Source organism: Trifolium pratense, linkage group LG7 (assembly GCF_020283565.1).
Source record: "Trifolium pratense cultivar HEN17-A07 linkage group LG7, ARS_RC_1.1, whole genome shotgun sequence".
Taxonomy (NCBI): domain Eukaryota; kingdom Viridiplantae; phylum Streptophyta; class Magnoliopsida; order Fabales; family Fabaceae; genus Trifolium; species Trifolium pratense.
In genome coordinates, this window is record NC_060065.1 from 385,629 (window position 1) to 407,757 (window position 22,129).

The following is a 22,129-nucleotide window of genomic DNA, read 5'->3' on the forward strand; positions in this document are numbered from 1 at the left end:
AATTTTCAAGAAATAGAGCCCCACCGGGTGCATTCTATTTGTTCCTCGTGGTGCATTCTAATTGGATTCAAGAATATGTACAAAGAACTAATGTCTGCTGCCACCCCTAATTTATAAAATCTAATTTATAAAACACATTTCTTTTAACACATAAGCAAAATTGTTTCAAACATGTCCTAAAGCTACATTTGAACCAAACTGAATGTTCTTTGAATTTAGTTTAATTGATAGGGATATCAAACTGTATGCCTTATCAAATTAACATCTCCACTTACTGGGGCCTTTGACTTATCGAAAGTTGATTTTTACATTTTAACCGAAATCAACATACCATAAAGCCATACTTTAGTTTAGTATATAGCAGGTTTCCTATGATTCTATGATTATGAATAACCTGAGTTAGTCGGCTTATTATTAACTTGAAAACAAGTGGCTGATAATGGATTAATAATCCCCAAATCCCAATCAACGTGAGGCACATTTCCATTAGTGTTGCCATGTGAGACAAACGGGGTGTATTCATCTACTCTAGCAAAGCACCATTATTACCGTCAAACAGAAAAGTTTTAGGTTCAGGGAATCAGTTTCCCTGATGAGGCACCGAAGGAGAAGATGTAAGTCAATACTATAACTCCCTCTTTTGTGTCTAATTAACAGCAAGGTAACACCGTTATAATGTCAGGGGAGGTTAGTGTTTTTACAAAACTAGAGGGGGTATGAATGCAATTTACCTTAAAGTTTTTAGGCGGATTCAGGTTAAACTCAACTTGATAATACTCCTTAATTTTCACTCCAATACTTGGCTTTTTTGCAACTCTTTCCTATGTTTTCAGTGCCATATATTGATGTTTATGAAGTACTTACTACTGTGAGAAATGACTGCGTCCCTGCAGGAGTATACATAACACATAACTGGAGTCTAAAGATATAAATTACGCGGATGTCATTATACATGTTTACAATGAATGACACAATATTTGGCCAAATAACTTATACAACGGAAGAGGTGAGGTCGCAGCTGTAATATCCTTCTCAGTTTACAAGTGTCTATTTTTGCTTAAATCTCACAAATTTTGAATCAATTGCGGTGGTAGTGTACAATTGCATATGACAAAACTAGGAAAGCTGAAATTAGGTTGTCAAAGTTCAGATATGCTCTTCCCATTAATAAAATTAATGACCTTTTCGACAGCCAGATCAAGTGCTGCAGTTACAGCAGCCAAATTCTGCAGGAATTCTTCAGCAGTTGGTTTGTCACCATCGATGATATCAGTCACAGCTTTTACAAAAATTGCAGGAACTTTCAGAAGGTCGGCAACATAAGCAACGGCTGCTCCCTGTAGAATATTTGATCAAATGATAGAGATATAAACAACTTTTAGTTACTTAGAATATGCAGATTCATCATGTCATCCTAAATAAATGAACCAAATGTTTCAATTTCCAAGCTCTAGAAACAAACCATGTAATGCATACCTCCATATCTTTAACAGTTGCATCGTTTGCTGTGATCGATGATTCATCCTGCTCTGTCATATCTAAAGAGTCACCAGTAGACAATTTAGCCACCTGAAATACGTACAAATATTGCTGAAGGTTAAGTTTTGCTTGAATAATAAAATAATCAATGAAATGATATTGGGCACTATAAAGCAAAACAAAATACATCTTGATTTGTTTGAACTGTATGTTTCTAAGTATGAACCGTGTGTTTCTAAGTAGGACCCTCCTGTGTCTAAATGACCCACTACTATGATTGAGCCTGACTGAAGTAATAAGTAATGACAAAGAACCAAAATGTTTTATTGGCCTGTAAAAAATAATAGGCAACCCCGGTAGCATAATAAATTTTCCTACATGTTAATACGGTGTTTCTTCTTTCATTTATTTATGATTTATATTGTAAGCGAGCATGGCTAACTGATATTGAAAATGAATGAATAAAACATTTAACACTCCATTCTAATAGCAGAATGCCAGAATCTGTTTATATAAGGCTGATCAATTAAAAAACTACTATGCTTTGCATACAGTGTTTGCACATAATTAGTGTTTGCTTCAAATTTGATCCCTTAGGTCACTGCATATATAAGATGTCAGTAAGAATAATTATTTACAGATGAAGAAATATCCTAGTCAAACCATCAAGCCAAGACAATCATAAACAATAGGGATATAATTGTCGTGCTCAAAGGCACAAGTGCATGGGAAGTCCGTTAATCCAGTTAATCTGGGTAGACAATGGTATCCAACTTGGATGACAACATGTGATGCCAAGGAACTTGGGCTGACAATCTGAACTTCAAATAAGACTACCTACAATCAAGAGTTTTCATTATAATATGTGTGTGCTTAAGTCTTTGTAACGATTGGAGTTGCTGCGATGTAACTTGGAGGTCAAATCACATCTTTGATTCATGGAACCAACCTTTTCGCAAATGAAAAGATAAGACTATCTACAATAAACCTTCAATGGATCTAACCCTTCCCTAGACCATGCTATGTCAGGAGCTATATATTACCACAGAAGCAAGAAATAATAGAATATGGAATATTTATTTTGAATAAACACAGTTTAGCAGATAGTACTCACCTTTAGATCAAGTTCCTTCACAAGGTTGGGTGTTTCAAAGGCTTTACGTGAGCCAACTCCATACAGATCAAAAACCTGCAAAAGACAACATATTTATTGATGTTTTGTCTTGCCAGTAAAGTATGTTGGTGCCGCTATCAAACTCAAATGATAAAGCTATCAAACTAAAAATTCTTAAATTTTTTTAAAGTAAACCATAATAACAAGAATCTTCTTTGGAAATTAGGAAACTAGGCCAATTGGAAGATTTACAAGAAACAAAATAACTATGGCAATGAACCCGGTTGATTTATTTGCCAACACATTGAAATTCTTCAAAACAAGACTTGACATACTTTTAGATACAGTAATACATGACATACAAAACAACCACTTTACTCTTACTTTCTCATTTCTTATAAAAGAAGGATATGTACATCATTTCAAAATATTCATAATTATTTCTTAGATAAGAGAATGCTATTACTGGAAGTAAACAGGAGGATAAAGTATAGAAAGAACAAAAACCAAAACTAGACAAAGGGTGTCCCCTTTCATAACTCCCTCCCCAATTTATATGCATACATAAAAAATAAAATAAAAGACCAATAACAATATGTTATTCAATTCATTGAAGTCTTATACATGACCTTGGTGTTCTCAATCAGATTTCAAGTATAGAAAAGAGAGGAAAAGAAAAAACCAAGAGCTACTAACAGGAATAACGCAATTCTCACAGTAATGGGACACAGCACTTACAGGAATAGGTATTCTTCTGTCATGAAAAGCACAATCTGATGCAATGAAAATGTCACCAACACTAGCTCCTCTGGCCTGAAATAAAAACCCATTAATTAACACTATTTAGAAAACATGATTGTAAGCTAAAAAAATCATTTAACAGCTATTTTTCTTCAATCTCTCCTATACAAAACAAATTTTAAAAAAATGGAAGGTTTGGTTACGATTGGAAATAAAACTTCTATATCTTAATCCCTGGATCATTTACTGATATTAAAAAATTGTATACAAATTACAGTTATGTATGTTATTCCTCGAATATTCATTGCAGTTTTTCCTTTGATCTGTTTATTCATAAAAATGGTATAAACACGGCCGCCACTCGCCAGTGTATATAAATGAAAAATATGTATCAGATCATAAACATTAATTCCTAGAAAATGAAAAGGACATAACAATTTCAAAGGAAAGAGGACCGAAGCTAGCTAAATTGAGAAAAAAAGTGAGGAATAAAACAGCATACAGGCACTTTGGAGTACAAAACATGAAAAACGGCTACAATAACAGTACTGCTAAGAAGAAGGGAAGAGAGTAGCAACCTTGAAGCCCCCAGCAGTGCCGGCATTTATGATCAAGTCAGGCTGCAATGCTTGAATAGCAGCATATGTTACAAGAGCAGACGATATTGTGCCGACACTATCAACCCCTGAAGAAATAGGTCAAATCAAGACTCGGCAAATTAGATTTATCAATAAAAAACAAATTGCTGCTTACTTTCTTCTATTTCTTCCAAACAATCGGAATAGTGATATATATTGAACATTGGTTACTCTTGCCAAATACCTAGAACTTGTTTGTTGGAACTCGGAAGTGGTGTGATACGAAATAATTTGAAAAGAAAAGGTATTCTTACCAGAAGATGGATCTTTTCCAGGCCAAATCAAGTTTATATTGAGATCTTTGTATTTCCCATGATAACGTACCCAAGGAACGCCTTGTGGAAACCTGCAACATTGTGCACATACCCGAATCAATGTAAACACACGAAAAGCAAAGATGCATTTTTTACATATAAAAATTCAATTGCCTACGAAAATTCTTAATTGGGGTGGGGTTGGTTCCAACTTCCAAGCTATTTCAGCACGAAAACCTTTGAGATTAGACGTGTCTTCGTGTCCGACACCCACATGACACGTGTCGGACAATTCAGATAAGTATATATATATTCGTTGGACACGTCTAAGCCACATGTATGGGGTTAAAGACGCGTGGAAGCAATAATGGTAAATGACGGAAACAGTTAAAAATATTGAATTTGATTAGATATATCATTTAGTTTTTTGGTAGTAGATAAATGAAATTGAAAGACTTAACTATCACCGATCATATCTTATTTTAACTGTTGTTCAATTTAGATGCACCTATATATATACAGTATTTTGATTATGGTATCTATAATTAACAGGTTGGAGTCAGTGCTTAATAATAGGTTGAGCTAAGTTAGTTAAATTAAAAGAATGAAGAAAGTGATATTAAACCCTAAGTAACAGTAACTGTAACAGTAACAGTAAAATGATAGGATGATGAAAAGGAAGGACTAACGGAGAGTGAGGATCTTCGATGAGCTCAAATTTATTGACAACAGGTTGAGCCTCCGTCTGCATAGCTGATGATTATGATTATGATTATGATTATATTCCGAATCAATAATCAAATAATCAACACAAAGAATAAAAGGAAGAAAGAAAGACATACCAATGACGATTAGGATGTTGGAAATGGGTCTGTTGGGTTGTGCTTCACCGGATTGCGCAGCAGCAGCAGCCATTGCAGAAGCAGCAGTAGTCAATACTTTCGTTTTGATTCTTCAGATTACTTTTCTATGCTATATAGTAGTATACTCGCCTTTTTTTTTTTTATGACTTTTCAGAGAAATACTTTTTAGTTGCAACACCAAATATTACATGTTAGGCGGCCACACATGAAATGAAAAAAAATTAAATTAATATTTATTGATGTGATTATTTTAATTTTTTTTAAATTTTCTAGTTTATGTGTGTCTAAATTTTGTGCTTAAATATATGTGCAGTCACCGAGCCGGGAAAAAATGTGCGGGTGGGCCATTATTGCGTGTATATTAAAACGAGAACAATTGTGATTTCGAAGTTATAAGGATAACTTGGTGGTTAGGGTGGATGAGAGGGAGTGAAGTGATAAGGCTCTCGGCAATTTTTTTTTGGAAAATATGGAAACTGCTAATTTTTTATTGATAAAAAAAATGTGTTTTATTCGCGCGCAAAAAAAGAACTTTGAATTTATTTTTATAATAGGTCTTTAAATTAATAGGTAAATGAGAAGTATTTTTGAAAGATATATTTTTTTATCATTTATAAAAATTATAGTAAATAAATACAGTATTATTTACCAAAACTATCAAGAAATAAAATTTGATTTTTAAAATTTTTTTATTACTCATAATAGTGAATATTGAATATTTTAATGAAAAAATGTAAGAAATTAGTATAAAGGTCTCATGTTAATTCTATTCCATCTATTTCCATATATCCAAACATAGCCTATAAGTCTCATGTTCAAACCCCTTTTATGCTTGTTAAAATTGATTTATTTAAAAACCAACACTAAATATAAATAATTAAATATATATATTATAATATATTGATAATGGAATTCAAGTTAGTCGGACCTAGATTATTTGCAGTTGAATCCTCAAGTTAGTCTAAAAAATAATTGGTGAAAAAGAAGTATTCCAAACAACACTAAATGGACCATACTATGCTCCAAATGGTGGAAAACATTGGTGCTTTATATTTGGATTCCTTGCACATAGAAGGGGAAACTCTTCCCAGCACATTCATGTATTACAAATGCAAAACACAATGAAATGGATCCTCCAAAATTGAGGAATTAAGATACTAGCTAGAAACTAAGTAACAAGTTAGTGTTCAAAATCAAAGGAGTACTATACTATTAATACTACTTGAGTACTAATAGGATAAGTAATAAACAAATTAATGAAAGATTGAAAGTAAGACAATTAGGTCTTAAACTGGAGCTGCCATTTGGTAACATAGGAAATGTGTCAGGTAAAGGCATGTCGCAGTTTTCGCCGTTGAAATATATTCTTCTTGGGAATGCCCATCCATTTTGCAATGTGAAGGAACTTGGATCTTTTTCCATTAGTACTTCTGTTGTCACAGAACCAACTCTATCCTTATCAGAATGCATTAATTCACTGTTGTAATAATCTATCCCCCAAAAAAGAGCAACTCCATCATCTGCCATAAATTTATCAATCAATTTATTGAAAACTAGAAACAAACTACATAATTGGTCAGTTTAAGAACAATTAATAAGTTTTTGTTTAAGTCGAATTATGTTTAATTCCTTGCTGGTAAAATCTTTGGTCGGACTTTTTTTACCTCTCGTCTAACTCTAAATTTTTTTTTGAATAAGCTAAATTAGCCCACCCAAATTGGCGCCAGAGAGAATCGAACCTCAGACCTCAAGAGGAGCACACTCCCAGGTCCCAAGCCAATACCAATGCACCAACCCAAGTGGGTTCGTCTGAACTCTAAATTATCTGTCTTTTCCCCTACAAGTTGAAAGGCAAAGACAGAAAATATTACCTTGGATCCCAAGAGTCGAAAGTTTAGTGCTATTGAAGCTGTAAGTTGTTGCTTTTTTGTTGAAACCAGGATGTTGAATCAGCACATTCCAATTAGAGTAGTTTCTATTGAAGTTGTAGTTAGAAATTGTAAGCTTCACTCTCCATTGATTCATATAATTGTTCTTGATATGCCAATGGACTCGAATCGGACACATATGGTCGGTGCATTCAATTATGTTGTTTTCATCATTTGACCCTCCCAAAGGATCACCTGGCCTGGTTACTTAATTAATTATCAGCAACTAAGCACACAACAAAATAACTAATTAAGGAAAAAACAATTAATTAACAGCAATAATACCTTATGCAAGAGAGTGTATTTTTATCTGCTTCCCTGCATCCGCCACAAGTGCAATTACGGCATGGTGTGATGATAGGATTGTAAAACGTTGAGAGGGAAACACAGCATACCGGTGACTTGTTTGCTAAGAAACTGGAGTATGTACATGTTGACTTCCAAGTTTCTGCAGTGCAATACTAGTATTGAGAATCCATGTGAAGCAAGGAAATCTTTGAAAGAATATATATTAGTTAGGCTTTATAATTTATTGTGTTTAGTTATTGATTATCAACGATGTCTAACAATAAACCGCGGTATCAAGTTGGACATGCATCTGTATTGTGTACCAACTGTTACGCGACTCTTTTATTTGACCATTATTAACTAGGACTCAATACATTTGTTTAAGAAAAGTGCTACATATATCACGATAAAAAAAAGAGCCGTGAATATCACAAAATCACGTGTCAGATTTTCAGAACAAGAGAGAAAATTTTCAATCTGCTTTTGATGGAAAATGCAGGTCAATGCCAAATGATATTATTTCGTGATGGAACTCTTTCGTGACATCAAGAAAATTCCCTTGTTTAATAATTTTGAGGGGATTTGAGTTGAGAAACTTACTTGCAACAGGAACTTGTCTTTGTCCTCCTAAATCTAAGGACACTGAGGGATCAGTAAGCATAAAAGGGCTACAAGTGTAACCAGGACCAGGTGCCATGAATGTAACATTATTAGGTGCTTGTCCAAGTGAATTTTCCTTTCCCCCCACGTTTCTTACTTCAAATTCAAATGAAGAGAATGAATTGAAATAATCAATGGCACGAGCAGAGAGGCGGCCACCGCGACAACAACCGTCTGACCGATTTTGTGTGACATCTGGAGCTATATCGACTATTATTGGATCTTTCTTACATGAATGTGGCATCTGAGAACCACTGTAAGATGAACAATCACCCCTATCAGTTACAATGGCACCACTCATTGACCATATCACCTCATTGTTAGCCCATGTCCATCCTAGTTTCCACCCTGGTTTGTCTACGTGCCGATATTGATGATAGTTATCAAGAGTCACCGTTGCCTGGATCAAAATTAATAGTTATCAACAGTCACTCACCCTAGTCATGCTTCAATGTAATTTTATATTGTATGTAAATAAATCAAAATAATAGTTGTTAAGCTGCTAAATGTATTTTTGGTATCACTTTCAAGTTTTTGCCTCCACAAGTGATTTTACATAATTATGTATCCAAACATGACTCAGTTTTATCTTGAATCAATTCATTCAAAATCAATTTTTATCACAGTATAACCAAACACGCACGTGATTGTAATGAGTCTTGACTACTGACCAGATATCCATTGTCTACACGGTTGTTAATGTCAAAAGTTATAGAAATGTTCCCATTTGGATCCAAAGGGTCATAGCAATCTGCATACAAGTGTGAGGACTAAGAAATGTGAGTAAAGAAAAATAAAAATCAACTAAATAGCAAGAACAGAAATATAGTAGTAGAAAAAGGAGGAGATGTGCACGCAGCACCTGATAAAGTGAAGAGAGTGGTAATAAACAAAATCAACTTGAGTGCAGAAAAAGGATATACATGATGAACAATCAGCACCATTTTTTCCCCTACAAAAATATGAGATAGAGAATGTGTTTTATATTAACAAGTTGTGTGTCAAGTCAAGTGAAATAATATAGAGAAGCCCGTTATCCACAATTGTTTGGAGTATAATATTATATTACTCGGATCAAACAAGGGATCATTGGAAACATCAGCTACTTATCATTACAGGACAAATTCTCGTATTATTATTGAGTTTTTTCTACACTACCCTTGATATAACTTAGGGGTATTTACCCAACAACCAATGAGAACAAGCCACATAAGTAAATTCGGATGTGGCTTGTTCTCATTGATTGTTTGATAAATACCCTCAAATTATTATGGGGTAGTGTAGGCCTCGCCTTATTATTGCCAGTATATGTTTATAGAAAGATTCTACTCTAAATGCATGCTAACAAGCTACACAAATGAAGCCTAAAGTCAATGATACCATATTTTCGAGGGATTATCCGTTGTTTTTTGTGTATAAGCTCTTGCGGTTTTGTCTTTTACAAAAAGACAAAATTGTCTTGATAATTAGACGACCGTAAATGTTGTTTATAAACTATCTTTAGTTTGATTCCTAAGTAATTTGAGACTTTTTTACTTTATGTGATGCAAACTTGTTAGAAAGGATTGTTTCTTGTTTTCTTAATCTCATAAGTATTACTACTACTTTCTTTTTATTGCTTGTAGGATAAGGTAAACAAGTAATAATAAAATTCATGAAGAAGGGGCGTTAAATTGGATAAAATATGACCTAGAAATGATAGCACTCGTCTTACAAATCAATTTTGTAGAAGTTGAATTATGTACAACCTAATTTCTAAGAGGTGGAATTTGGTGCAGAGGATTGGAAGGTGAAGGTTGTGTCACTCTTATCTTGATGCCAATTTTTGTGCTCATGTTTTAGCTTATATGGAATCTGTGAACGGTTCTTTGGCTAAGTTAGTATGTATATTTTTTATTGAAGTTTCGACTCCGTGTTTTTTTTTTTTTTTGCCTCCGTAGTTGCATACGGAAAACTATTTAATCAAATTATATGCTTATGTACAACATGACAACAATAAGCTTGTTAACAGAAACGGTTCAACAAAGGAGGCTGTTATTTGTTCCCATAACACATCTGTTTATAAAATTAGTGACACCTTGTGATGTGATACTCACGTGTGCACTCTATACTTGAATTATCTTCACTTCAAAATAATTTCAAATTATAATAACAATTATCATTCTTCAACCAGGAGATTACATATTGTTTCAGAGGAAAAGTTGTGGAGATTACAAAGGGCATATGTTCCCTAGTTTGTGCCCAAAACTGATCCATGTCCTAGATGTATACGATGCCACTACATAGCCAAGGATTCCAACTGTTACCATCTCAGACAACATATGACAAATGCTAAAATGATTCTTCTGTGCCGACTTCTTTTTACAGCTCAAGAATGAGAAAATGCATGAGAAAAGCAATGGTATGTATATTAGTGCAAAAAAAAAACAACTAAGCCTTCATTAACAAGTTACAAGACAAACAAATATTTCAAACTCAACAACACTTACGCTTAATATGAGACGGAGGAAGTATGATGCAGGTAACAATTTGCATAAGTAAATAAATAAATATTGTACTTAGTTTTTGACCGGCCATATACTTGATTGATCGGTTATACATACGCTGTTTCACTAGAACTAGAATTAAGATGAGTGCAACAGTGTAGTAGATGAGCTTAAAGGCTCATGCACAACTGAATTTGAAGAAATGGAAATGGGACTTCCTTCTAACTGCAACATGATACTCCTCAGTATCTCACTTAAAATTTTCTTGAACTCTTCTTCTTTAATCATCACACTCTTGTTATCTGCGTTATTCACTGTCTTAAAAGCTTCACTAATAACCTTATCCATCTGTAAAAATCAAACACATTGGTCTTCATAACTGACTCACAGGAAAGTGTAAACGGTGATTTTTTAGAATTGCTTAAAGTGTCGTATATTTTTACATACATATCTATTCATTCAAAGCATATGTAACATTATGGATGGATATAGTGACTAGTATGCACTGGCAAAAATAACATACCTCTTCAATTGCACCGACTGGAGGTAAACCAGCAGATGGAGACACCACATCTAGTGTCACCCGCAAAGAGTCCTTTGATATATTTCCGCTTCGATCTTTTGGCAAATTCTCTAATACAGTGTTCAACGTCTGCATCAAGTGACATATAGCTAGCTAGATTGGTATTTTTCATATAATAGTGTTTGACAAAGTAAATAAATGTTAATGTTTTCTTGTATAATGTTCAAAATCGTTATTAATTGTGTTAAGTGGTTAATGAGTTGTGACACCTTATATTCATTAATCATCCACTGAACATAACTAATCGCATATTTCAACTATGTTAAGATGTTAAATTTGTGTGTCAAAATAAAATAACAATATATGACAGTGGTAGTGGCTGGAATAAAAATAAAACCTTGTCTAATTCAAACTTGTTGGATAAGAGTCTCTTGACACCACTTCCATCAAAGGTGTTTTCACTGTGTGCTACAATGACTGGTTTCTCTTTAAGACAATCAACCACACTCAATGCCCCTTTCTTGAATTCTTCCATAAAAGTCTCTTGATCAGTAACAGGTCTATCCAAAGCTTGAGACAACAGTGCCGGATCCACAATGTTGTTAAAAACCTAAGTGGAGATAAAGACAAGATAGGATATACTTGCATTAATTAAATTGATGTAGACATATATTTTAATAATGTTTAATCACAAGAATGGTTGCATAAGACAATCTATTACCCAAGAATCTGATGTAGGAGGGATTCCTCGATCAACATTGAGTCTTCCAAAAGCTTCAATAACAAGTTCGCGAAGTGATGTACTAGAGTTTTGAATCTGAGAGAATATGGATGCCATTTCTTCATCATAACTTGGACCATTAAGAAACTCGAGGAGATCTTCCCCATCCATGCGGAGTATAACAATTGGATCTCGCTTCAGTCCAGCAGCCATGCCCAATAGAATGTCTGACAGAACCTCTTTGAACTCACTCTTGCTCACCTTTTCTTGCTTACCATGGGTAAATTCATTCAAAACCTGTACAAAAAAAATGAAAAAAACACAAACTCAAAATTTGAGTTATCATGAAATCATCATCAGGTCAGGATCTTTCGATTAAAATCAGACAGCTCACATTTTAAATTTAGTAAATAAGATTTGATAAAGAAACTCAAAATTTGAGTTGTCTAATTTTGATCAAATGGTTGTGACTTGCTGATTCAATGATTGCATAGGTTCGTGGTGACAGAAAATTTGGGTCCAATTATCAAATATATGAGTACATCATTGATACATAATCATATTGTCTCTATTTTTTTCCCTCCAGTGGCTAAGGTGTCTTTTATTCCTGTTTGGCCATCTTTAGCAATATTGTTAGGTAAGCCATTTTCTTTTTCCAAAAGTATTCCATTTAAAGATCATCTCTGCCTTTACACACAAGCACTAATTTCAGATAGCAGTTAGCACTAGCAATTTGGGTCCCTAGAGTTCATCATTAACTATGATAGCAGACCAATTTTTATCACTCTAATTAACAGTTTACTCTAAACTATACATTTTCAAGTTTTTCAGTAGTAATGAAGCATGCTTCAAGTTCAAATAATAAATAGTATGAACCATCAAATGGTTTAGCATATACGAAATGTTAAACTTAAACATATTGGTCACCAGTTTCTGCCTCAAAGAAGATTAGAAGAAAAAGGGCAATGAAATGAGAAATAGAGCAGGGCGAGTAATTGCAACAGAGAAGCATATTCCCACGGGACCGACCATGTTATCATGAATATGATTGGGTACATCTGGGGCCAGCTAGTAGTCAAAGTTTTGGGATACTAACATAACATTAAAAATAATTCTAAGTATTAAGTCTTTTTTGAGTTCAGACTACTTCTGCAAGTTTTAAGTATTTTTTGTGTTTACTAAGAACATCTTATCATATAAGTCATCTAAGTATTTTTGTTTAGACATGATAATATAATATTATTATGGAAATAATTAAAATAAGAGAATTTGTAATACTGCCAAAACTTAAGCCAAAGTAAAAGACACTCAAGAGCAACTAACACCTTACATCAATCTTCATAGAAAGCCAGTTTGACACAACTCGTAACAGACAAACATTTCAATTACAAACATAGATTACCAAACAAAAAGAAAAGAGAGAAATTGGAAAAAGTTAGAATTAAACCTGATAGTAGATGTGATCAGAATCAGGAGTAGTTCCCTGAGCAGGCAAACCAAGAGCAGCACCGATGTCAGCAACCGCAGGCTCAAGTTCCTTCAAGGAGAGCTTCCCATCTTTATCCTTATCCAGCTCATGAAACTTGTTGTCGACAAACTTGCTGAATCCTTGCTCGTTTCCAACCAATTCCATAATGTTGGAGCCATCAAGCACCTCTCCATTCCTCTTCTGGTTCTGGTTTCCCCACAAACTATTCTCCATTCACTGATTCTGCTTCTTGTTCTTGTGGTTTGTTTGAAGGTATCAACTATCCACTAATTCAGTGTTCAAGCACCAAATTAATATGCCTGGTGTTCAACACTGTCTCTCTTTGGCCTATCTTTATGAGTGAGTTTTTAGTTTAACAAGCTCAAGAATAGGAGAATTAATCAGCAATATTGTGGTGTTAACTGTGTCCCCACACTGTTCCCAAAAGAAAGTCATACCTTATAAATGTCAATTATAAGTGGGCAACACAACATGTGCTGAAAAAGCACAAATCCTGTTTGTTTTACCTGATGTGAAGTTTCTACTCATTTTTAATCAGATTCATTCTATTTCATTTAACTTTTTTTATTCCTCTTAATGTTTACATAGTCTAGATCATCTCTGTAAAAATAAAATTATAAACCTTAAATTATTTGATATGTATGCATAAAGATTAACTTTGTTTAACAAAAGTACTTGAGACATTAATCTTTTAACACCTCAGTAACATATCCAATAATTTTAGATTCCGTCCGGACGGATATGTACATCAGTAGAGGGGTAATTTCGTCAAAAAAATAAAATATACATAAATTCATAATCAGAAGACAGAGAGAAAAATTGTTATACACTTACACTATTAAACAAGGCCATGGGCCCATCTAAGAAGTGTTTGTAATTTACAGAAAAATATACATAATCAAATCTATCCTAAAAGCGTTACTACACAATCTGCTTAATAATCTCAAGAATTACAACTTAGATTGTCCATATGCATGCACCTGATAAGCATGAGGCTGCAGTGTTTCCTGATGAGAAGTAATAACATTATTTAGAAGAATAGCTAGCAGTGAATACTTTTTGGCAGTAAATAACAGCCTTATTCCAAGCAAATCCTACAAAATCCATAGCCTTGACATTCATTCAGCTCTAACAAACTATCATTGATTTCCTTTTCATGTTTCGCCAAATAAGGCCGAATGAATGAATTGTAAAGACCAACACTGAATTAAGTCACGAAGCACCGCCAATTAATTAACAACCTTTAAAAAAGTAATTAACAACCAAATCATCAAATTAAGTGCAGGTATTATCTAAATCACTGAGCCTACTTGGGCTTGAAGCGTAGATAATGCATTAGGCCCACCTACTATATTCTTGAATTCCACTTTTTAATTAGAAAGTGAGGGGAGCGTGGATCGAACTCTAAACCACTTAGTAAACCAGACTCTGATATCATGTCAAATAACCGATTATCCCAAAAACTTAATAGAGTGTCATCAATAGTTTTATATTATTTCTAAGAGAAATATTATCAATAATAATACATGATTAAATATGAAACATGAATGAATGAAGAATAAAAAGACAAACCAATATTGGCACCAAAAAATGAGTTGATGAATCTCTAGATTGGTGTTGTCCACTCCACAGTTTTGAAGCACTCATAACCGGGCAAAGCGTAACCAAATGCCAACCTACAAAATAAGTATATAGAATTATATTTAATTACTTGAAGAAGAAGAAGAAACAAGTAATGAATGAATCTTTAGTACAATACGATAGTGTTTAATTTAATTTACAAGAGAAATCATTTTAACTACACAAAAAGACCACAGCTAAATGGAAATTTTTGACACATGTCAATCACACATACAATCTGCACAAATCCTAGCTGGAAGAATTTGAAAAAATTTGCTTCTTTTGGCCAGCAATTTGAATTTTCTTTCCCTCTCATTCATCACTTAGCTTGCTGGGCCATAAACATATGTCCAGCCCAACAAGGCCCAACCAAGCCCGGTCCTGTTTGTTGAAAAGAATAAAAAAAACGCATGCGGGCAAAAAGGACAGTGGAGGAGCATCGATAAGTTGTTTTCATTGTTTCAGAATGCAGAACTCCTCTTCTACTTTTGGCTATGAAATTTGAAACCATTTTCACAACCAAAAAGTTTCAATCACTTATTGATGCAACATCTTCTTCAAACCAGTTTCACGTATTGCGTGAGCCATCCCTTTCATTGCAGAGTTTTGTATCTTTCTTAGGTCGGGTCACTTTCACAATTCACAAGTAAGACTAACAAACCGGGAATTCTTTCATTTGAAATTCAAAAACCTCTCTCATTTAGCTTCCTCTCTTTTTTCGATTCTTTCATTTCTCCCTCTCTTTTGACAAACTCAGAGAACGAATGATGAAGCAGAGAACACGACTGCAACGAAGGTATGCACTTCAGATCCATTTTTCGTTTTTTGATTTACAGATTCATATTTATTTTTGAATTCCAGATCTATTCCAGATTCGTATTATATGAATTTGGGGGAGCTGTTCTCTCCCCGTAATTTTCTATTTTTGTTCTTGCCTTGGATTTCATGATTTTTTATTACGTTTTTTTTTTTGCTTTGGATTTCATGACTAATTAAATGTGCCCTTTCATTAAGGTATGTAAATACATGGGGTTTCTGCAATTTTCACGACTGGAGAAGTATCCAAATGAAGCAGGTATGTTTTTTAATTTTCTAAATTATTGTTTAAATATTTTGCTATAATAATTGTTTTTCTAATTCCTTTGATTCAATGTTTACTTTAATTGGTGTTCCTAATTCCATTTATTTATTTTTATGTTTGTGTGATTTTTTGGATGATCAGATTTATGATTGAATAAAAATGGACCAAAGTGTTTCAGAATTCAATTACCAGATATTGTTGTTCATGAATTTGAGGAAAAAGGTATGTTTTCTTCTTTGAAATGTCTATTCTTCTTCAATACTGTTTCTTATATCCGATTTTACGATCCTTTTTCTATTTCTTTGAAAATATTGTTGCTTAGTTGTCATATTTATTAGGATTTGTTTCTATCGTTTATTTAATAATCCCTACTTTTTAGGAGTTAGTGGCGTTTAGATAGTTTTCTCCCATGATTGATTTGTTTTTGTTAAATTTCAGATTTTTTTTTAGATTTGTATCAATTTTAATTAGTTTTATTTGTTATTTGTAAACTTTAATCCAGGAGAAAACCAAACTGATATAACCCAGTCCGTTTATTGCATTTGCTTGAGGCCAAACAAAAAAATCTCCTTGCAGGACTGATGCTGCTGCTACTGTTGTTTTTCTTGCTTTGTTGGAATCAATTTCAAAATTCAATTTCTCCCATTCTTTTTCAATATCTAAACTCACTTTCTTACTCATCTCTCTCCATTTTTTGTTGATTCTTCGAACTTCTTCTCTCTCCATGAATCAACCTTCTTGGATGGCACAAGCCACAATCTCCAAAGGTTTCAAATTGCTTCTCCATATGTTATTTTATGATTTAATTTAATCACATGTTTAATTTTTTGTCTATGTTTGCAAATTAGGTTTTCTTCTCCATCGAATCCTCCAACCTGTTTCAAGACCCATCCCGCAGGTAATTTCAGTTTCGTTCTTTAGAGATCCAAAATATTTTAACTTTCTTGCTTTTATCCACATGTATGAAATCAACTGTAATAATCTATTTGCTCTTTGCAGGCCAAAAGATTTGTAGACTATTTGGCTACTTTGGTCCTCTAAATGAAGTTTTCATGCTTGTGATTATTATATTAGGTAAGCTTATTTACTGTCTTAAAACACAACTTATATATAGCTTCTATGTGTTGTTTTAATTTAAAGTTTTAATTTTCCTGTTTGATGTGTTACATGTGAAGTTGTATAGTGTTATATAGAAATTGATTGATATTTCTAATTTCAAACATGAGTTTGAATCTGCTTGAATGGTAGTTTATAATATTTGAATGGATTGTCTACTTTATTTTAATTTTGATTGTAACTGATATGTTGCTTTGTAGTTTATCAATTGGTTTTGCTACACCAATAAATAACTATTGTTATACATGAAATAGTGAAGAGGATTGGTTGCATCCTCCAAAAAAATAGGTTTTGATATTTTATTGATTACAAATTAGTAGATCTAATGTTTATTTGTTTATCTTTTTGATCAGTTTATATGTATTGAGCACACTATTATTTAATTGTGAGATGCTAATTTGAATAGTTTGGGATCAAAGACTACTTTTGTTTTTGTTTTGGTAAATTAGTTTGGATTATTGGAGAAACCAGTTCCTATTTTTCCTCAAGTAACCCATGTTGATAGCAACCTCTTTTTAGTTTGATTTCAAGTTATTAACTAATATAAAATATCCTATCAATTGGTGTTTACCACTTTTTAGTTACTATTTTTTGTATTTATTCTTTTTATATCAATTTTGGAAAAGAGGTTTTTGAAAAGATTGTTGATGACAGGGATATGACAAAGATTGTTACCATTATTGCATTCTCTTTGATGAAAGTAATATTCTTGAATTAGCTTCGAAAATATTTTCACAAATTAAAGAACACATAGGTTTCAATTCAATAAGATTGGCTTTAAGAGGCATGAATTCAAAAAGATTGGCTTTAAGATTTAAATTCTTGAATTGGCTTTAAGTTTGTAATTGTTTTATCTATTTTTTCTTTGAAATCAGAAATTATTTACTCTAGCTAATGTGGGTGACTATGAGTTTGTCTATTGAAAGAATCTAAACAATATGCAGCTACTAATTTGCATGAGTTTGTCTATTCAAATTAGTAACCGTTGCTACTAATATGAAGCCCATTTTCATTTTTAATTAGGATAATTTTCATGAGTTTGTTTTGACTATGAGTAAGTTTTATGAACATACTTATTTCTTTTAGCTTTGTTAAACTTTGGCATATTACTTATTGTGCACTTCATGGAGAAAAGGAATTATTAACCTTTTTCTATATCAACATTGTTGAAGGTTTTAGAACCAGTCTCTTTGAATGCTTTTCATTTTTGTTTTTAAATAATGCAAATATCTGATCTATTTCTTTTTTGGATTTTCAATTCAGCAGTTAACTTTACATTATTAATCTTTTTTGTGGTTAGAGCACATTGGATAGTGCAATGGGTTGCTAGCTTTTTACCAATATTCTATAGCCTTATGTTCACTTTCAATTTCATTTGTAACAGATGGTTAAGAAATTTGTCTAATCATTTACATTACCAATTTTGAATCCCAGTTCATGCCTTGGACTCAATGAAATGTGTGGCTGCTGTAAAAAGGAAAGTAGTAGTGCCAGAAGAGGATATTTACATTAAGTTTCTTACTTCCTTTTCATTGATGAAGAACGAGGTAGTACATTAAGCTATCTTCCATAAATTAATTTATTATTGCTATCTATCTTTTATATTTGTTCATTATCCTATAAATGTATTTGTTTTTATTTTCCGATCTACTGAGTTTGAAGTGTATGAATGATCGCTAGCATGGAGTAAGTAACATGAAGGCTAACATAAAGGTTAACCAAAAACCCTTTTATACAACATTTGTATTCTGGCAAAAGCTCGAAAAACTTTAAAACCAATTATGAAGGCTTGAACCAGAATGTGTTGGTGATTTTTACAAAAAAGATGAAGCCATGGATGTTGTTGATAGAATTATGAATTATGAAGGCTAGTCTGAAATAATACTTTGTGCTACTAAATAAATGCAACACTTTCTTTAATTTTCTCATTATCTAGAGTTCACTTCTTTTAAACATGTTATCAAATTTATTCTTCTTTTGGTTGGTAACTCCTTTTGATAACTCATCTTTTGTTGATATAAAACTCTTCCAAATTCTATAATATTTGTTGAAGTTGGATTAGTGTTCCATTAGTTTATATGTGATGGGTGTACCATGTACAGATCTGCCAATAAAATTTTGGTGTATGCAAATTCTATAACCCTTTTAATAACTCATCATGATATGAATTGTGTTTTGCAGATAGATTTTGGGGTTTGTGGGAATTGTGTTCTATTTTCTTAGATTTACCTCTTTTTGACCAAATATTACAGAGCATGTCATACGGAAAAGATTAGAAAGGAAGGAGCAAGAAGATTAGCTAAAGCTTGAGTGCAACTAAGATAGATACAATTTGTAATAAATATAATACCCTTAAATGTTGAATAGAATCATTGTCTAACATTGTTTTTCCAATATAATTATGCTTATTCAATAGCTTTAAAGCATTGCTTTATAGTTTAGCTTTTTTTTCAAATGCATTGATTTGGTGAATTAGTCTTCAATTAGATTTATTTTGGTTTTTTGTTTTTTATTTTTCCTTTTTGTTGATAGTTTCATTGCATTTTCTATGTTGCTCTATAGTTTTTCAATCACATTAATTATTAACATTCATATTCACCATGAAGCTAATCGTATTAGTATAAAACAAAATACGTTTAAAACGTTCTCTTTATTAATCAATTCTTATAAGACGGGAGGTTATAGTATATACTATTGATATTATTATTTTTGTTCGATCTGATGTTAACGAGGAAGAATATATATCGGAAAGTTAATGCAAGGATGAGGAAATAGACAAATGAAAAAGTAAGTGGAAGTGAGGATGAGAGTAAAGTAATTGAAAGGATTAGTTTTCTTTGGATGTAGCTAAGTCGCCTCCAATTTTGAAACTAGAGGAATTCACTATATCATAAATTAAATTTGCACATTTAATATAATCTGTTTATGATCCATTAAGTTTAGGCATATACATGATACTTCATACTTGATTTGGTGTTAGTGTTGTGGCTACTGGACATAAGTGTGCTCTCCTTTAATGTGTCCTTTGTTATAAGGATCAGGTGTATTTATTCCATACTTTTAAATTATAACCTGCATCGGCTTAGAATGACACAAGTCATTAGATTGCTCTAATTTATTCTATTTTGTGAGGTTTTGACTCTGATTCATGGCAGATAACCTGACACAAGTCAACTATGAAATACCGTCAGACAAAAAAATTCCACATCTTTTGGCAAAATAGCAGTTCAATATCAAGCTTAAATTTTGAATTTGGAGTTAGACCAAAGTTATGTATTTTAGGACTTCACGAAAACTATGATTTAAATTTTTTTCTTATTATGTTTTCTATCATCGGGCAAGTGAATTATGTAACCTTAGTTGTAGTAATAACTTCATTCTATTTCTTAACAAGTACATTGAAGAATATTTGAAGAAGTACATTTCCATTTCTATTATCTAAGAAGTATGCTTAATTTCTACACAAAATATTTGAGAACTACTGCCTCTCATACCACATCCTCACCAAAAGAACATATTAATATGTGAGAAAAACATAGAAGTATTGGCGTTTTTCTTTTCTTTTTTGTAGTGTAGTGTATGATTACAAGTATATTATCTTTTAATAGATATAAATATAACTTATAAGTCTACAAACATAAAAACACCAAGAAAATGAGGTAAGTGAAGCATAGTTTTGTCTTAATTTTAAATTTCTTTTTCTTTCTGAAATTAATTGATTAGTTATATATCCAGTTATATGTAAAAGTTAGCATATTTCTATTTTGGAAAATTTTCTTTGGTACAGTGTAAACATTCACTTTGAAAAGGAACAAAGAGTAGTAGACAATAGACAGTATCCTTGATTTGAAATGAAGAAAACAAAACGAAATACCATTGATAGTTAAAAATTTTGTCACTATTGTTCAATTCTTACAACACGCTACCTTTTGGCACTCCCCGTGCAATGTCAATATTATAGAGGGATTGAATGTTAAGTTATCCCATTTTATGGAAACAATTTTATATAGAATAAATTGTAGGTTTTAAAAGTGAAAATTTGTTGACATAAAACACGGGGAGTGTCCCATATGGATGCTGAATTAAAGGAATTTCAAGTTATCCCAATCTATGGAAACAATTTTATATAGAAATTGTAGGTTTTAAAAGTGAAAATTTATTGACACAAAACACGGGGAGTGTCCCATATGGATGCTGAAGGGAAGAAATTTCAAGTTATCCCAATCTATGGAAACAATTTTGTATAGAAGAAATTGTAGGTTTTAAAAGTGAAAATATATTGACACGAAACACGGGGAGTATCCCATATGGATGCTGAAGGGAAGAAATTTCAAGTTATCCCAATCTATGGAAACAATTTTGTATAGAAGAAATTGTAGGTTTTAAAAGTAAAAGTTTATTGACACAAAACACGGGGAGTGTCCCATATGGATGTTGAAGAAATGAATTTCAAGTTATCTCAATCTATGGAAACAATTTTGTATGGAATAAATTGTAGGTTTTTAAAGTGAAAGTTTATTGACACAAAACACGGAGAGTGACCCATATGGATGCTGAAGAGAATGAATTTCAAGTTATCTCAATCTATGGAAACAATTTTGTATAGAAAAAATTGTAGGTTTTAAAAGTGACAGTTTATTGACACAAAACACGGGGAATGTCCCATATGGATGCTGAAGGGAAGGAATTTCAAGTTATCTCAATCTATGGAAACAACTTTGTATAGAAGAAATTGTAGGGTTTAAAAATGGAAGTTGTTTGTTTGTTGATTTATGTTCTAAGTATAACAACAATTATATTATTATGTCTTTTTTATAAAAAAACACAATTGTCTAAGTGATGTATTTAATCGTCCTCGCCCGTGCGTTGCACGGGTTCCTAACTAGTTTTGAAACAATTGAACTCATCATCATCATTTACCAAAACAAAAATAGTAAATGTTCTGCAGTAATGGTTGGTGCCTTCCTCATATACTAGGAATAGGAATGAGTAGTTGAAATCACAACAGAGGGGTTTCATTCGTCTTCCTCAACTCAACAACAACGGTTCCTCGTTTAGTCTCCTACCACCAAATGGCGAGCGAGTTGCATGTTCAAAATATAATCTTTGCACTTAGCAATTACAACAT

General features: G+C 32.6%; 3 protein-coding genes and 1 long non-coding RNA gene across 4 annotated transcripts; all 4 read right to left on the reverse strand.

Moving 5' to 3' along the window:
* Positions 1-913: 913 nt before the first annotated feature.
* Positions 914-5,240, reverse strand: LOC123899330 (5'-methylthioadenosine nucleosidase-like). The gene is made up of 8 exons (XM_045950438.1): positions 5,069-5,240; positions 4,916-4,979; positions 4,227-4,318; positions 3,913-4,019; positions 3,332-3,406; positions 2,594-2,668; positions 1,477-1,569; positions 914-1,337 (listed from the first exon to the last, which is right to left on the reverse strand). Exons 1-8 carry the CDS (start codon positions 5,139-5,141, stop codon positions 1,140-1,142), a joined length of 777 nt encoding a protein of 258 aa, XP_045806394.1. The 5' UTR covers positions 5,142-5,240; the 3' UTR covers positions 914-1,139.
* Positions 5,241-6,307: 1,067 nt separating this feature from the next.
* On the reverse strand, positions 6,308-8,909 carry LOC123899646 (COBRA-like protein 2). Its single transcript, XM_045950834.1, has 6 exons — positions 8,828-8,909; positions 8,637-8,716; positions 7,906-8,365; positions 7,303-7,465; positions 6,961-7,217; positions 6,308-6,609 (listed from the first exon to the last, which is right to left on the reverse strand). The coding sequence occupies exons 1-6, from the start codon at positions 8,907-8,909 to the stop codon at positions 6,308-6,310; spliced, it is 1,344 nt and encodes a 447-aa protein (XP_045806790.1).
* Positions 8,910-10,101: 1,192 nt separating this feature from the next.
* On the reverse strand, positions 10,102-14,425 carry LOC123897537. Its single transcript, XM_045948228.1, has 5 exons — positions 13,143-14,425; positions 11,696-11,992; positions 11,372-11,584; positions 10,975-11,103; positions 10,102-10,799 (listed from the first exon to the last, which is right to left on the reverse strand). The coding sequence occupies exons 1-5, from the start codon at positions 13,395-13,397 to the stop codon at positions 10,590-10,592; spliced, it is 1,104 nt and encodes a 367-aa protein (XP_045804184.1). The 5' UTR covers positions 13,398-14,425; the 3' UTR covers positions 10,102-10,589.
* Positions 14,426-14,657: 232 nt separating this feature from the next.
* LOC123897538 lies at positions 14,658-22,107 on the reverse strand. Its single transcript, XR_006805055.1, has 2 exons — positions 21,922-22,107; positions 14,658-14,860 (listed from the first exon to the last, which is right to left on the reverse strand). It is a non-coding gene; the product is annotated as an uncharacterized LOC123897538 (long non-coding RNA).
* Between the last annotated feature and the right edge of the window lie 22 nt (positions 22,108-22,129).

Bases quoted from the DNA above. Each gene is read 5' to 3' on its own strand.
- LOC123899330 (XM_045950438.1), bottom strand. From the start codon at position 5,141: ATGGCTGCTGCTGCTGCGCAATCCGGTGAAGCACAACCCAACAGACCC. The intron at 3,407-3,912 runs GTTGCTACTCTC...TTTTTATTTCAG, and splicing joins GCACTGCTGGGGGCTTCAAG to GCCAGAGGAGCTAGTGTTGG. The intron at 1,338-1,476 runs GTATGCATTACA...AATATTCTACAG, and splicing joins CAACTGTTAAAGATATGGAG to GGAGCAGCCGTTGCTTATGT.
- LOC123899646 (XM_045950834.1), bottom strand. From the start codon at position 8,909: ATGGTGCTGATTGTTCATCATGTATATCCTTTTTCTGCACTCAAGTTG. The intron at 8,366-8,636 runs GTCAGTAGTCAA...ATTTTGATCCAG, and splicing joins GTGTAGACAATGGATATCTG to GCAACGGTGACTCTTGATAA. The intron at 7,218-7,302 runs GTATTATTGCTG...TTAAGTAACCAG, and splicing joins AATACACTCTCTTGCATAAG to GCCAGGTGATCCTTTGGGAG.
- LOC123897537 (XM_045948228.1), bottom strand. From the start codon at position 13,397: ATGGAGAATAGTTTGTGGGGAAACCAGAACCAGAAGAGGAATGGAGAG. The intron at 11,104-11,371 runs GTTTTATTTTTA...CACTTGATGCAG, and splicing joins ACAAGTTTGAATTAGACAAG to ACGTTGAACACTGTATTAGA. The intron at 10,800-10,974 runs GTATGTTATTTT...TGATTTTTACAG, and splicing joins CAGTCGGTGCAATTGAAGAG to ATGGATAAGGTTATTAGTGA.